Below are 16,035 nucleotides of genomic sequence, written 5' to 3' on the forward strand. Positions count from 1 at the left end.
CACCCAACCAAACCCAACCCACCCAACTTGGTTTTAAAAAAAACAACCAACCCACCCAACCAACCACAAACCCAAAACTCAGAAAAGCCGAGGGAAGACAAAATTCCAAACCCCAACAGAAGAATGCTGAAGGAATGGCTAAACAATAAGCCTACACAACTGAAGACACTTCTACAGGTCATCCCTGGCTCCTGCTTCTCTATCTCAAAGGAGCAGAAGGGACATGCAATTTTGGTCTTCTGCAAAACTTGTGTGAAATCCAGGCCTGCCTGAAGTCAGCCAGAGCTTGTCATCGACTTCAGCAAATCTTCATTATGTGGCTGATGTCCCTTGACACTGCAAGGTTAACCAAACAGGAGACCCTCCCAGATACGCTTTTTTCTATATGCCAAGTGCCACTGAAGCACAAATTCCAGCATCTCTAGTCTGTACACTAAATGCAATCGACTTTACCCCAAATAGCTATTGCAAGAGGACTCAGGTTTCCCTTGGGACAAAATAAGGCTTGAGACAGGGAGGAACTCCAGTCCTGGATAACACTGAAGAAATCAAAAGTCACAAGCAATGGCTATCCCTATGCACAGCCAGACCAGAAACATGAGCTCTGGCAATACATGGTGAGACCAGGTACCCAGGCTGGTAGCAAACATCTGCCAAGGAGGTTCTGAATGGTCCTAAAGCAAATCAAATGCCAACAGCCTACCCTAGCCACGAGCACCCCAGCAATGCACGTGAAAGGAGACGTTTACCCTCTTGCAAGCTACCACAGGTTAAAGCCCATTCTTTAAGCTTTTATAAAAATAAAAATGCCAGCAAAAAGGTGGGCGGTCCTCTTTATCTTGCACTCTTCATCCAGTAGGTCCAAGATACCAAGTTTTGTCTCTATAAGGTCTATGCAGGGCTGGTTATCGTAGAAGTCTATGAGAGTCCAAGGGATTCCCTCCTTCATGTACTCTTCTTGTTCCAGCTTAAACACATGCTGAGAGTGGAAAAACAGCAGAGTTACCGACCATGACCCCAGCCAGCACAGCACCAGCCCCATCCCTGTTCACCCGCTCGTCCCCATGGAGTAGAGTATTCCCTCAGCACATCCAGAAGCCGTAGAAGCTTCAGGTGTCCTCACGTACAGCTTTGTACAGGCTCTGCCATTTACACAATCCAGCTTCTGGCAAGGAAAATAAAAGCTTTACACTGGGAAACCATAGGGCGGGGGGGGGGGGGGGGGGGGGGGGGGGGGGGAAGAAAAAGGACTTTAAATGACTGAAGCTGTCACTACATCTAGGTGGAAGCCATATATTGAAATGGCAATGACATATATATCTCTCAGGCTGAGAAAAATCCCTCTCTCCTTTAGTGCTCTGCTGATTAAACTAGTGACCTGCAGCAAGTTCACAAGCTGGGAGCCAAGCCAGGGCTGAGCTTGGGCGAGATGGGTGCCCCCATCTGTGAACAGAGCTTCACAAAGAGCACCCATCATCCTAGAAGAGATTGCAGCAGCAGTATCTAACTGACTAAGGAACATTTCTACTGTAGATTCTTATTAAAATAAAAAAATAATTTAAAAAAAAAAAAAAATCTTTGCATGGCTTATATCTCTCAGACCTCTGCCCAAGCAGATAAATTGTCTCTGGCTATTTCTGAGATACTCTAAGCATATTAAAAAATGATTTTTCAAATGCACTTTTTTCTTCAAAGATAGCTTTTTAAAATCTCTTCAAACATGTCATCTCAGAGTTTGAATTTATAAGCTTCAGAAGTGATAGTTGGTCATACTAAGATATGAATAGTGCAAATACAATCCATAATTTACTTTTCATTTTTAGCAGCAGTGATCTGATGCATTAGATATACTGCAAATGTTCATGTCCACGCATATGATACGGTTTCAAAGTGCTAAACTACTCCGCAGTACTTAGCTGCTCAAATTTAACAAGTTTTCCCTTGTATCCTGAAACTAATAATAATTTTTTTCCCCTGCTTACGACAAAGGCAGAAGATGACCCCTTACTGGTTTCATTTCCAGTGCAGGCATGTGCTTGTATCTAATAAAATAGAAGAACCTCAGGTTTTTGTGAGGCATGTCCAAGTGACAGGAAGTATGTCCAATCCTGCTATTTAATACAGAGTTTTAAGCCACACTTAATGGGCAGGTTTCCACTCATGCTTTGTCTCACACTGGAAATCAGGACTTGGCACAAGACCATCCAGGTTTCGGTTTAGGATTGAAACTACGCCAAAAAAAAAAAAAGGCAAACTTTCTACTTATTCAAAACCACCAGTGAACCTTTACATAAACCATTTGCAAACCTGCTTCCAGTATCAAGCTTATCAATCAACCAAGCGATGTTTTCAACTTGATATGAATATTTAGTGCAATTGCAATGCACAATCAGTACCCGGGAGAGATGGTATCCCAAGGACTATGTTCATGCTGGCCATGCAATCCAGCCAGGCTGCAGGTAAATGCCATTAAGCAGAAGCCAGACATACAATAATCCCGCCATGATACATTTTCTGCTAAGTTTTATGGAACATTTCCAAGCTGACCTTACCAAGTTGAACTGCTGCTGGAGTTTTTCGTTGGCATAGTTGATACAAAACTGTTCAAAGCTATTCACTTCAAAAGTTTCAAACCTGCAAAGCAATGAATAAATCAGTATTAAGCGTTGCTTTGTCTCAAAATCTACTTTTCTCTGCAACAGTGTCATCTGCGTGACGGGGAACACCAGTTATTCAACCATCTCTTTGCATTCCTCCTATCCCAGATCTACACTTTATTCCTCATTCCCCAAAACGTCTATCTTTCCTTGCCACAACTCAAGGGATTCAAGAGGTCTCTTCTGCTACACACAAATGAGATATTTGGTATGACTGTACCTTCCTGCCCATCAGCCAGTAGTGCTGTCTGAGACGAGAAATGTAACAGCCTCTCTCAGGAAAAAAATACTACGAAATATTAAGCCCAAATATATTCACTGCAAAGGTGATGGAGAAACAGTAGGTGCTGTCTTAGAAGACCCAAACCAGTATTTTTAATGCAATTCAATAGAGCAGAAAAATAAGGTAATTAAATTCATAGTTATAGCCTCTGTATTGCATCCCTGATAGCACAAAAATTAGATACACATGAGCAAGCAAGTTCTTGGAGGCAGAGGAAGAAATAGTGCTTTCAGCTCCAATTCCAACACGTTCCTTAGAGGGAGTTTGGTGTTGGTCTCAGTGATCCCCCTCTTCATCAGGGCTTCAAAAGCTCCCCTTACAGAAACATTATCCCACCCCTCCATGGGCCACTGGCCAACACCAAACTGAGCTCAAAACTGGCTTCCTAGTCACAATTAGAAAAGAAAAAAAAATATGCAGTTTTAATAACATAAACTAGAGCCAAGCAGGAGAAAGCCAGCAGAGCCCCCGGGGCAGTCGGGGCTGAAGCACACGGCATCCAGGGACAGGCAGAGGGAGCCAGGCTTGCTCTAAAAAAAAAAATTAAAAAAAATATTCAGCTACCACGGAGAATTACATTATTTATATTTCTATTTTTAAGGCACAGTTGGAGGAGGGAGAAAAAAAAAAGTCTGACACATGAACATAAGGATTAAACTAAGGGAAGAAGTGGCAAAACTCCCTGTGCTTAATGAATAAGCTGCCGTAATGATAAATGCATGGCGAAATAATTGCTTGGGTAATAGGTGCTGTAGGAGCTGGCAGAACAGTCTTAAAGCACTAAACAAATGAAGCCGCCCCCCCCCCAAAAAAAAAAAACCCCAAACAAAAAAAACAACAAAACCCCCCAGTATTTCTAGTACTTTCCGAGGACTACCTGGCTGTTATCCACGTGATGCAGCTATTCACCAGGTATTGCCAGATGGTAATGTGCTCACCACAGAAAATGCCTCAGCCCTCAGGAAAAGGCAATGAAAAAGGAAAACGGAAAATGTGAGAAAGGAGCCACTTCTGTGCTTTTATCAGCCCCACAGCCCTCAAGGAAACCCAGGACCAGCGCTCTCTCTGCCTGCCCCCAGGCTAGCATTGCCTTGGAAGCCGGTGCAGCCCATGCCAAGCAGAGGATGCTCAATCCCTCTGCATCCCAGGAACTGAGCTTTGCAATCTTTAAAGCAACAAAATCTGGTGCCTGGGACCAACGAATGTTTGTATTAAACACGTGGCCAGAGCCTCAATGATGAACATGTCCTTGAAGAGCTCCTGATGTGCTTGATCTTGGTTGCATGGCTGTCACACCAAGCAGATCAGCACCATCAGCTCTTGCAACTAAAGGGACATGACTTTCCCAGGACTCCTTGGAAATACCAACTCCTGCAGGTTCATGATCAGAGCAGCAGGGCAAGAAAAGATTTAATTACAACGGAGATGGAGAGGCACGGCAAGCTAGGTGGAAAAACACAACAAGAGCAGGGGTACAAGAGGAAAAGATATCAGAGTGGAAACTCTTTTTCCACTTCAGAGACATCAGATGTGATTTATGAACCTCTCAGCAAGTACTGGCCAGGGGGCAGAGCAGCTGTACAACATCAACTCCAAGGGAGATTTCGTGAAGTTGCTAATTAAGGGACTCCGCCAGCATAATTTGCTAATTGACAGAGCAGTTTGGTTGCCAGCTCCACATGTCCTCACCAGGAAGTCCTGCCCACACAAAGTGACTGCACTAAGACAACATCCTAATGAGAAAAGCAAACCAATGGCCATTTGGTTTCTATTCATTTTAGCGCACTATATCTTGATGCAAAAAAAAAAAAAAAAAAAAAAAGCATATTCACCACTCCAACCCATCACCATGGCTCTCAGGAAGGCACATCCCGGCTTGGGGACAGCTCTCATAAGTGGACACTGGGGGGCAAATGCTGCATTTTGGCTTTTCTCCTGTTCCCTATTCTGCTGCATGACTGATATCTCCTAAATACACTGCAGCACTGGGGTTTATACTAAAATATTTAAAGTTCATAAATAAGTCCGGCATACAGCTGGCCGCCTGGGTGTTCACACTTCACATGGCAAACAGAGGGAAAACAAGCCATCCCTATCAAGTCCAGGAATGCCACACAAATCCACTCTTCAGATGGATTGCAGTATTGCTACTATAACAAATTATGCACTTTCAATAAATATATAAAGGTCTTTAACGCTGCACCCTCTCACCCCAATACTAACAGAGAATTAAGGAAGCGGAGTCGAGCATTAGGAGACAAACCCCACAGCCTCTGCACCCTCTGTTTAGACCCCATCCCTAGAAATCCCACCCATGGGGACAGTCCTCCCCCAGGAGTGCTGGGACAGAGGTGCTCTTGGGATGTCAGGGATGTGCGGTGGAGGCTGCGTACAGGCTCCCTGCCTTTCGAGCTTAATCCATCTCCCAGAGGAAAAGAAAAAAGACATTTGGAAAAAAAAAATTCCAACATTTGCCAGAACGCATTAAAACTCCCAACTAACCTGAGTTTATGGAACCAAACCACTTTCAAGGACTGCAGAGACTCAGGATACCAGCACCCGAAGTCCCTGCATTGTTAATTACTCAGCATTTAGACAGCAATACCCCCTTCTGAAAGGGATTTATGGTCTCTTTAGGAGATCGGACTCACACACAAGTGTTATTAGCCCAGAGTGCAGACATTCATCCCCTGCAAACCTGCCTCTTACAATAGGACCTGCAGGTCCCCATGGGGGAAAAAAACCCAAACAAACCAACCCACACCCACAAAAACAAAACAAACACACACCGAAAAAACCACACACAACCAAAAAACAAACCTGCTGTACTCTTCAGTGACACCAGTGCTGTAAAAGCATCAGCTGGCCCACGCGCTGGACGTGACACACAGGAGACCTGCAGCTAAGGGAGGTTTTTCTTCCACACTAACAGGTTTTCAAGCCCAGCTTAATCTTTCATCTTCAAGTCTCCTTTTATTCAGATTTCTGAAAGACTGCATTTGATTTTGTAACTCAGTGGGGTCAATGCAGAAAGCTATCTCCCACAAAGCTCCATCTCAAAGCTTTATCTATCATATTCCAGACTGCAGAAATCTCTATTTGTAGGGACACTGATAGGAAACAGCTTTTCCACCTCATACAGTCTTCGAACCAGACTGTGCCAACCCCATCTGGTTATTTAAAATCTTCCAGGTCCTGTGCTGTATACCTAGGAGAGCCCAGACACTTGCAAACCTCTGACAGCAACCCCACCATCTCAAACCACCCCATTAAAATCCCAAACCAAAGAGGACTGTACTCTTAGCATACTTGGTACAAATGTTCCTGTAAACATTGCCATATGGCAGCAGTTGCTGATGGAGATGAGCAGGTAGTGGGCTACACCAATGCTCCAGCACTGACTTCTGGCATCCTTTCTGCTGCTGTGGCTGCCCAGTGGATGTTAAAATCAACATCCCAAACACCATCAGCTGTAGAAACCCCATGGGAGGTTTTATACACAAGATCCAATTCCAGTAACTGTGTAGGTATTATAGCCATAAAAGCTTTCTGCAGCTGACCCAGAATCACTTTGGCAGGATTTCATTCCGAACTTAAGGTTCACCTAGATCTGACAGACCTTATCGTCTGCCATTACACGAGATTTGGGATTGAGCAAGCACAGCAACTGCAGTGGGTCAGGGACTGGTTCCTGGAGCAGCTACAACTTGTCCATCCCACATTCCCCTCCAAAACAGGAGCAACCAAGTACCTTAATATACTAAAGTGAGCACCAGCAGGTCACCGCTGTCCCACTTCTCCCCTGTCCTTGCTCCCCAAAGAGACAGAAAAGGGATTATGTTGAAAGAGGGGAGGGGAAAACAACAAACCCAGAAGACCTCTTTCCTTTTCCACCCCACAAGTGACATAACTCCCTCTTTTCTCCTCCGTCTTTTGCTTCTTTGCAGCACTTCAGCCAAAATGAACTCTTCACAGACAACTCACATCCCTCTTCTACCAATGCTCAAGTGCCAGGATGACAGACCAGAGAGTAACTGGAAACCAGTCCGAATTTAAAGCAGCTCACTGCCCCTGAGGTTGCAGGCTGCAAGCCTTACCCTTGGTTATGCCAGAGCTTTTTGCACCTTACCCCCACCACTGCAGGTTCCCAAAGTCCTCCGAAAGCTCTCACTGCACAAGGGCCCTGCAGCAGCAGTTTCACAGCTGAAGAGGCAAAGTAGTTTCCTCAAACCCCACAGCAAGCCCAGGCAAAGCCAATGCAGTCTTTGGTCTCCACATCTGCGCCTTTACCCCAGCTCATCTTTAAGCTTGATGCTTTAAACAGCATGCAGGACAGAAATCCCAAATGGGAACAGCGCAGGAGATAAATCCCAAAAGCCAGCGCTCAAGCAGATCTCCATGCACTGTTTTGGGGTCAGGGTTGTGCAATCTAAAGGAGGCTCAAAACTGCAAACCACACACCACGACTACAATTTTTTGCATCCCTTTCTATTATTCCCATGCCCTGCCACAAGCCAAGGTCAAACATGCATGGCCAGAAGGGCAAGACAAATTAGAAAGGACTAATTTAACAGCCTTAGAAACAGAAAGCATGCCCACCCGTAGATATCAAGCACGCCGATGAAGGAGTGCTGCTTGACGGTGGTGCGCAGGGCCTTGTTGATGTGCTGCACCATCCAGTTGAAGAGCTGGGCGTAGATGTGCTTGGCCAGGGCATTCCTGGTGTTCACCACTTGCTGCACAGACATGTTCTTCACGTAGGTCTCGGCCACAGTGACAAACTTCCGATGGCAAAGCCAGTGCTGCATCTGGCTGTGCTCCACGCCCAGCAAGCTGCAGAAGTTGTTCAAGTGCTCATCCTTGCTCTGCAGGTAAAAAGAAGAAAAGTCAGCAGATAGTGACATTCCAAAACTGGAGTTTTAACACCAGGTTCCCAGGTCAGTGCAAGAAATCAGCAGCATTTCACACCTATCTAGGGAAATACTGTGCATCTCTGTAGTTGATAGGAAACAGAGAAGTGATGAGCACTCATCCAGTTGCACTAGTACTCAATGGACATGGAAGAAACAGCTCATACAGAGCTCTAAATGGTGGTAAACCCTATGGCTTTCCTCTGCTCTGGCTATCCTTAAGGTCTTGAACTTCATAAAGAGCAGATTTCCACAGTGACTGCCAACAGGAAAGAGCACTCTCCACTTTACTCCTCCTTGAGCTGCAGCTACCCACTCCTTCAGAGCAACCTTGATTAAGCCTAAAGTTAAAGCTTAGAGTATGTCATGACACCATGCCTTTTACAAACTAACCCCATTTTGAATAACAAAGTTGCAAAATGTGCATTACCAGAAGGGGCTGTGTTTTGCATAATCAATAAAGTGAAATGTGAACTTCATTTTCTCTCATACATTGTATTTTTTCCCCCTCAAACTAATACGAGGCAGTTCTGAGTATCTATTACGCTAAGATAGTGGGCACTGCCTTTTGGACAATGAGAAATCAATTTCCCTTTGCTCAGTGTAATAATACATATCTAAAAGAAATAAATTGTTTCCAGTTAGATACATGCTTGTATAGAAGCTGGATAGGTTTGGGGATGGAGAGGAAAACGCATTTTAAAAGACATCTAGGATGCTTTTTTGCTCGGATACCTTTTTGACCACAGATTCAAAGTCATAACAGGACTGATTTACAGAATCACAGAATTGTATAGGTTGGAAAAGACCTTTAAGATCATCGAGTCCAACCATAAACCTAACACTGCCAAAACCACCACTACACCGTGTCCCTAAGCACCTCATCCAAACGTCTTTTAAATACCTCCAGGGATGGCGACTCAACCACTTCCCTGGGCAGCCTGTTCCAATGCTTGATAACCCTTTCAGTGAAGTAAAATTTCCTAATATCCAGTCTAAACCTCCCCTGGCGCAACTTGAGGCCATTTCCTCTCGTCCTATGGCTTGTTACCTGGGAGAAGAGACTGACCCCCACCTCTCTACAACCTCCTTTCAGGTAGTTGTAGAGAGCAATAAGGTCGCCCCTCAGCCTCCTTTTCTCCAGGCTAAACTACCCCAGCTCCCTCAGCCGCTCCTCATAAGACTTCTGCTCCAGACCCTTCACCAGCTTCGTTGCCCTTCTCTGGACACACTCCAGCACCTCAATGTCCCTCTTGTAGCGAGGGGCCCAAAAGTGAACACAGTATTCGAGGTGCAGCCTCACTAGTGCCAAGTACAAGGGCACGATCACTTCCCTAGTCCTGCTGGCCACGCTATTTTTGATACAAGCCAGGATGCCATTGGCTTTCTTGGCCGCCTGGGCACACTGCTGGCTCATATTCAGGCTGCTGTCAACCAACACCCCCAGGTCCTTCTTTTCCACCAGGCAGCTTTCCAGCCACTCTTCTCCAAGCCTGTAGCGTTGCATGGGGTTGCTGTGGCCCAAGTGCAGGACCTTGCACTTGGCCTTGTTAAACCCCATAGAGTTCACCTCGGCCCATCGATCCAGCCTGTCCAGATCCCTCTGTAGAACCTTCCTACCCTCAAGCAGATCAACACTCCCACACAACATGGCGTCATCTGCAAACTTACTGAGGGTGCACTCGATCCCTTCATCCAGATCATTGATAAAGATATTAAACAGGACTGGCCCCAACACCGAGCCCTGGGGAACACCGCTTGTGACCGGCCGCCAACCAGAGTAAACTCCATTCACCACCACTCTTTGGGCCAGGCCATCCAGCCAGTTCTTTACCCAGCAAAGTGTACACCCGTCCAAGCCATGAGCAGCCAGTTTCTCCAGGAGAATGCTGTGGGAAACCGTGCCAAAGGCTTTACTGAAGTCTAGATAGACAACATCCACAGCCTTTCCCTCATCCACTAGGTGGGTCACCTTGTCATAGAAGGAGATCAGGTTGGTCAAGCAGGACCTGCCTTTCCTGAACCCATGCTGGCTGGGCTTGATCCCTTGGTTATTCTTTACATGCCGTGTGATAGCACTCAGGATGATCTGCTCCATCAGCTTCCCCGGTATCAAGGTCAGGCTGACAGGCCTGTAGTTCCCCGGGTCCTCCTTCCGGCCCTTCTTGAAGATGGGTGTCACATTTGCTAATCTCCAGTCAGCAGGGACCTCCCCAGTTAGCCAGGACTGCTGGTAAATGATGGAAAGGGGCTTGGTGAGCACTTCTGCCAGTTCCTTCAGTACCCTTGGGTGGATCTCATCAGGCCCCATAGACTTGTGAGTGTCTAAGTGGTGCAGCAGGTCACTCACCATTTCCCCCTGGATAATGGGGGCTCCAGTCTGGTCCCCGTCCCTGTCTTCCAACTCCAGGGGCTGGGTACCCAGAGAACAATTGGCCCTGCTATTAAAGACTGAGGCAAAGAAGGCATTAAGGACCTCAGCCTTTTCCTCATCCTTGGTCACTGTGTTCCCTCCCCCGTCTACTAGAGGCTGGAGATTCTCCTTAGCTCTCCTATTGCTGCTAATGTATTTGAAGAAGTGTTTTTTGTTGTCTTTTATAGCAGCAGCCAGATTGAGCTCTAGCTCAGCTTTGGCCCTTCTAGTTTTCTCCCTGCACAGCCTCGCTACACCTTTGTAGTCCTCCTGAGTTGCCCGCCCCTTCTTCCAGAGGTCATAGACTCTCCTCTTTCTCCTGAGTTCGAGCCAGAGCTCTCTATTCAGCCAGGCCGGTCTTCTTCTCCGCCGGCTCGTCTTTCGACACCTGGGGACAGCCTGCTCTTGTGCCTTTAGGACTTCCTCCTTAAAGAATGTCCAGCCTTCCTGGACCCCTTTACCCATAAGGGCTGCCTCCCAGGGGACTCTCTCGACCAGTCTCCTAAACAGGCCGAAGTCCGCCCTCCGGAAGTCTAAGGTGGCAGTTTTGCTGACCTCCCTCGCCGCTTCTCCACGTATCAAAAACTCTATCATTTCATGATCACTCTGCCCAAGACAGCCTCCAACCATCACATGGCTCACAAGTCCTTCTCTGTTCGTGAACAAGAGGCCCAGCGGGGCACCTTCCCTCGTTGGCTCACTCACCAGCTGTGTCAGGAAGTTATCTGCCACACACTCCAGGAACCTCCTAGACTGTTTCCCCTCTGCTGTATTGTATTTCCAGCAGACATCCGGCAGGTTGAAGTCCCCCACAAGAACAAGGGCTAGCGATCGTGAGGCTTCTCCCAGCTGCTTATAGAATAGTTCATCTGTCTCCTCATCCTGGTTGGGGGCTCTGTAACAGACTCCCACCACAAGATCTGCCTTGTTGGCCTTCCCCCTGATTCTTACCCATAGACACTCCACCCTATCGTCACCATCATCGAGCTCTAAACTATCCAGACACTCCCTGACATATTGGGCTACCCCACCACCTCTCCTGCCTCGCCTATCCCTCCTGAAGAGTTTATAGCCATCCATCGCCGCACTCCAGTTGTGCAAGTCACCCCACCACGTTTCCGTGATGGCCACCATATCATAGTTTTCCTGGTGTACAATGGCTTCCAACTCCTCCTGCTTGTTGCCCATGCTGCGTGCATTGGTGTAGAGGCACTTCAGCTGGGCTGTTGTCCATGTCTCCTTCGGAGAAAAACACCCCTTGCGTCTTTTGAGGTGTTTCACTGGCGTTTCCCTCTTGGCTATCGTTGCCTCAGTATCCCCTAGCTCAACTCCGCTCGACTTTGGCTGTGCCCCAGCGTACCCCGCGCATCTCGAGGACTCAGGCCGAGTGCCCTCGCTGGCACCCGCTCCCTCTAACCGTGGCACATCGCCCCTCAGCTTCTCTCGGGCAAGCCTGATATTATCCCCCTCCCCCTTCGAGTCTAGTTTAAAGCTCTGTCGATGAGCCCTGCAAGTTCCTGAGCAAAGATTCTCTTTCCCCTTTGAGAAAGATGAATCCCATCAGACGCCAGCAAACCCGGTGCGGCGTAGGTCATCCCGTTGTCAAAAAAACCAAATCCGTGGCGATGACACCAGCCACGGATCCATGCATTAATAGATTGGGCGTCTCTGTTCTTTCTTGTGTCGCTGCCCACAACTGGAAGGAGAGAGGAGAAAATAACCTGTGCTCCTGAGTTCCTTACTAGCCGTCCCAAGGCCCTGAAGTCTCTTTTGATCGCCCTAGGACTTCATGTTGCAGCTTCATCGCCCCCCACATGGAAGAGCAGTAGAGGGTAATAGTCCGAGGGCCGTACCAGGCTAGGGAGTACCCTCGTGACATCCTTCACGCGGGCCCCAGGGAGGCAGCAGACTTCCCTAAGAGGAGGGTCCGTCCGGCATATCGGACCCTCGGTTCCCTTCAGAAAGGAGTCACCCACAACTATAACCCTTCTTCTCTTCCTTGTGGAGGTGGTGGTAAGATGAGAGGTACGTTCTTCTGACCTGGGTGACACCTCTGGTGTAGATAGACTGTCATCCCCATCCTCCACTGACTGGCCTGCCACCTCCAGGGCCTCATACCTGTTGTGTAGAGGCACCTGGGGGGGCGAGGTGGGCAGTGAGGGCCTTCGCCTGCCGCCATGAGCGTGGACTCGCCTCCATTCACTCTCCTCCTTTGAGCTGCTGCCTTCAGCCCGGTGCGGGGGGATAGAGGATCCCCTTGATCGTGGGTTCTTACTGGCGGCTGCTGCTGCTCCTGTTCCCGTCTCGGGGGGGCAGAGCATGGCACCACCAGTCCATCTCTTTTTCAGCCTCCCTGATGCTCCTTAACCTTTCTACCTCCTCCCATAGCTCTGCCACCATGCAGAGCAAGTCATCCACCTGGTCGCACCTCACGCAGCTGTCCTCACGGCTGCCATGTGTGAACAGCGAGATGCCCAGGCACTCCCTGCAGCCCGAGACCTGGTTGGCGGCATGTTTTCCCGGCAGCTCCGTCTGGGTAGCCACATCCACTCTGGCGAGCGCAGAGGGCATCGCTTTCTGACGAGTGAGGACCATAGTTGAGTTCCTTCTGGAAGGATGGGGACTACCGAATGAACTCACTTCTCACAGTTCCTCTTGAGCTAGTAGGGTGCCTTCGCCTTCCCTACACGCCCTGCCTGTGCGAACTGCCACGCAAACTGCCGCGCCACGCCCTTCCGACGCGCCACGCCCTGTTTGCCGCGCTCCCTGGGAGATGCTCTTGTACGGGAAGGGGATTTCCGCCGTCACTCTCGTCCCCGCCCACGCTGAGTCAGAGCCGGGTCCTCGTCAGGAGCTCTCGCCTTCCTGCTCAGGGGCCGGGGGGGTGGCTGCGCCCTCCCTTTTTTTTTTCCTCCTCCCTTCCCTGCGCGGTTTTGCCGCGGTTTCGCCGATCCAGCAGCGGTCCCCCGACGCGGTCCTCTGTCTCAGAGCTGCTCGCCTCGGAGGCTTCGCTGAAAGCATTTCCAGCAGGAGCTTTGCTCAGCAGCAGCCTACACACAGCTTTCTTGCCATATCTTGCATTTTTACATCCCAACTGGGTTTCTGTGCCCCTTTTGTGTTCAGTGCTGGTGTCTTAATGGTGGTTGTTGCAGCGGTAGATTTTGCAGCTGGCCATGCAAACATGGACTCTGCACAGCAGGGATGTACTCAGCTCATTATTCGCAATCAGCTACTCTGTACAATACCGTGATGGTCCAAGAAGTGACATCACCCTCAACCCAAATACAGATTGAACTGCAGAGTAATAGCTCTTTTCCTGCTTGTAAATAGGGTAAAAAAAAATAAAAATAGCAAGTCGAAGCTGCAGCACAGCTTTGACTCCAGAATAGTTTATTTTGGTTTCTCTTAAATTCAGTGTCCTCCTCCATTTCACTGCTGCTTCGCAGATAGCTGTAAGAAACACTTCTGCAGTTCATACTAAAGAACAAGGTAAAGCCAACTAGGTCAATAGGAAGATGGATTTATACCTCTTAGTGTTACAGGAGAGACATATAATTCAGGCAAAATACTGAAAAACATTTGCAAGAGACTTCTGCTGGGAAGCCTCCAAGCAGAGCGATGCCTTACCAAGCAGGGTGAAGGCATGCCTGGTTTTCTCCAAGTCATCAGCATCATCCACACCATCGATAGATGTGTCGCCTCCCTGAGAAGCGTAGAAAAAAAGTCTTCAGCAGATGCTAGGAGAGAAGAAACAGAAGAAATGCATCAGCAAGCAGTAGCTTTCCAGAGCGTGCACTGAGACACTCCCTGTCCCCCATCCTGTCCATCCCTGAAGGGCACCCACCTCCTTTAAACTATGGTTTACTTAGAAATGGATGAAGTATAACCTTGGTAAGTGACTAACTACTTGCAGTGATGAAACCCCTTTGTCCCCATGCAAAGCAGGTTCAACCAGGGCAGAGATGTGGTATATTCAGGATTCCAATAACTGCTCTATTGCACAGGTGCATATTACTTCAAATACTAAGGTTACTACTTTCAATTTTCTTTTTTATCCTGTTTTACATACCAATGACCAATTCAGACATTTTAACACCTTTCCCACATAACGCCTTAAACCCAGGGAGCAAAGGGAATGGAGAAACACTTGCAGTGCCAGCATTACAACATTTAAGCATCCATGCTTTAGCAAAGTTACTTCAGGATGACGCAAAGCTAAATCCTATGGAGACCAAGAGGCATTTCAAATGCAGATACAAGAAGAAGAGATGGCAGGATTTATACCCACTTTAAAAAGCTTCACGTGCAATCTCCCTTCCTTAAAACAAGGGCTTATTTGAGGCCAAACCCGTTAAGGTATGTGCCCAAGGCTGCCAGGCTGAGTCCTGGCAGCGCGGGAGCAAGCTTGGCCCCGGGGAGGGCTGGGGGGAGCCCAGGAGGTGGACAGCCTCCCCATCCCACCCAGAATTGGTTCTCAGCACCAGCTTCAACTCATTTCAAACTGGGTAGGAGGGACTTGCCAAGAAAAGCTCAGAAAGATCACCAACACTCACGAACATATTTCCCAGTTATCATTAAAATAATGAGAAAAAGCAGCCTACTGTGCATTCCACATCAGCCTGCTGGTAACCATCAAAATCACTGCAATCTGCACTTTTTTTGACTCGCATTGCCACCAGAAGGTCCCCAGCCCTTCCCAGCCCTCCCACAGGCTTTTGCATTAGCTGTACGAAAAACATTTAATTCTTTTTGGTGTACAAAGCTCTGGGACCCAGAGGTTTCAGTACTCTGCTCATTGCCAGAGCATCGGGAACAAGGGGCAGAAAATGCTGATTAGGGTCAGAGAGCCAACGTCCATCCTGGTCCCCCAGCACAATGGGAGCTCACCCAACCGATGATGGAGCACATCGCATTAACAGCTTGATGTTGCTGCATGTCACCCTGCAAGATGCATCCAGGGCTGGCGGTAGTTGATGGGACTGGGATGTTTGGCACCCACCGCACCATGCAGAGAGCGGATTATGGCACCGCTCAGTTAGGGCATCGCTCAGCTACACCGTTTCCAGCCAGATTGCCCCACCTTGCTGGGAAAACCCCTAACTATGGACACAGCACCATATCCCTACCACCATGTGCCATGGAACACACCTCAAAGGAGAAACCCCCGTTCCCCATCAGCCTCCAATTATAACCATCCACATTGGGATCTGTTTCTGCCTCAAGTCGTCTCTGGTATAACTGACTCCAATATTTGTATTTCAATGTGTGTGCAATGATTTTAACCACAGAAACCCTCTGATTCACTGCAAACAAATAAAACATATTCCTGCTTTGCACCATTGCCCAAGCATCATTAAGTTAGACACCACACTTCGAAAGGCACTGCGTTGCACACCGACTCCCACATTTTAAGTAAAATATTTACTTTTAGTTTAAAAATCAAGCCTTTAGGATCACTCTGAAGAGCCAACACTTACTGGTTTGCTCTGCTGCGCTCACGTAAGTTTAGAGACTCTTTGTTTTCCAGCATTTTGCAATATAAAAGAGTGTAACAACAATTCTTTGTATGCGCAAGACCCAAAGCAACAGCTCCTACTTTTGATATGGAAAAATATACATCCTACTCTCTGTCTAATAAAAGGTGGATTTTCGCATCAAGATACTCCTTGTTTTGTATAAGCCTTGGGAAGACAAGGTTGACAGGTAAGGTAAGGTACAGCTCACATGAGGAATTAAGTTGGAGTTTTTGACTAGTCATCTCAAGATACAGGC

General features: G+C 47.8%; 2 protein-coding genes across 2 annotated transcripts in view; both read right to left on the reverse strand.

Annotated features, from left to right (window-relative positions):
- CZH18orf32 (chromosome Z C18orf32 homolog) overlaps window positions 1-16,035 on the reverse strand; it is a 349,853-nt gene that overhangs the window by 263,248 nt on the left and 70,570 nt on the right. The gene's annotated exons all lie outside the window — the stretch shown is intronic.
- MYO5B (myosin VB) overlaps window positions 1-16,035 on the reverse strand; it is a 143,149-nt gene that overhangs the window by 97,035 nt on the left and 30,079 nt on the right. The window contains 7 exon segments of the mRNA XM_075488783.1: window positions 827-979; window positions 2,553-2,634; window positions 7,540-7,803; window positions 9,518-9,575; window positions 13,813-13,988; window positions 15,151-15,204; window positions 15,888-15,944. Coding sequence (XP_075344898.1) covers window positions 827-979; window positions 2,553-2,634; window positions 7,540-7,803; window positions 9,518-9,575; window positions 13,813-13,988; window positions 15,151-15,204; window positions 15,888-15,944 — 844 coding nt within the window.

Source organism: Mycteria americana (genome assembly GCF_035582795.1).
Source record: "Mycteria americana isolate JAX WOST 10 ecotype Jacksonville Zoo and Gardens chromosome Z unlocalized genomic scaffold, USCA_MyAme_1.0 Scaffold_18, whole genome shotgun sequence".
Taxonomy (NCBI): domain Eukaryota; kingdom Metazoa; phylum Chordata; class Aves; order Ciconiiformes; family Ciconiidae; genus Mycteria; species Mycteria americana.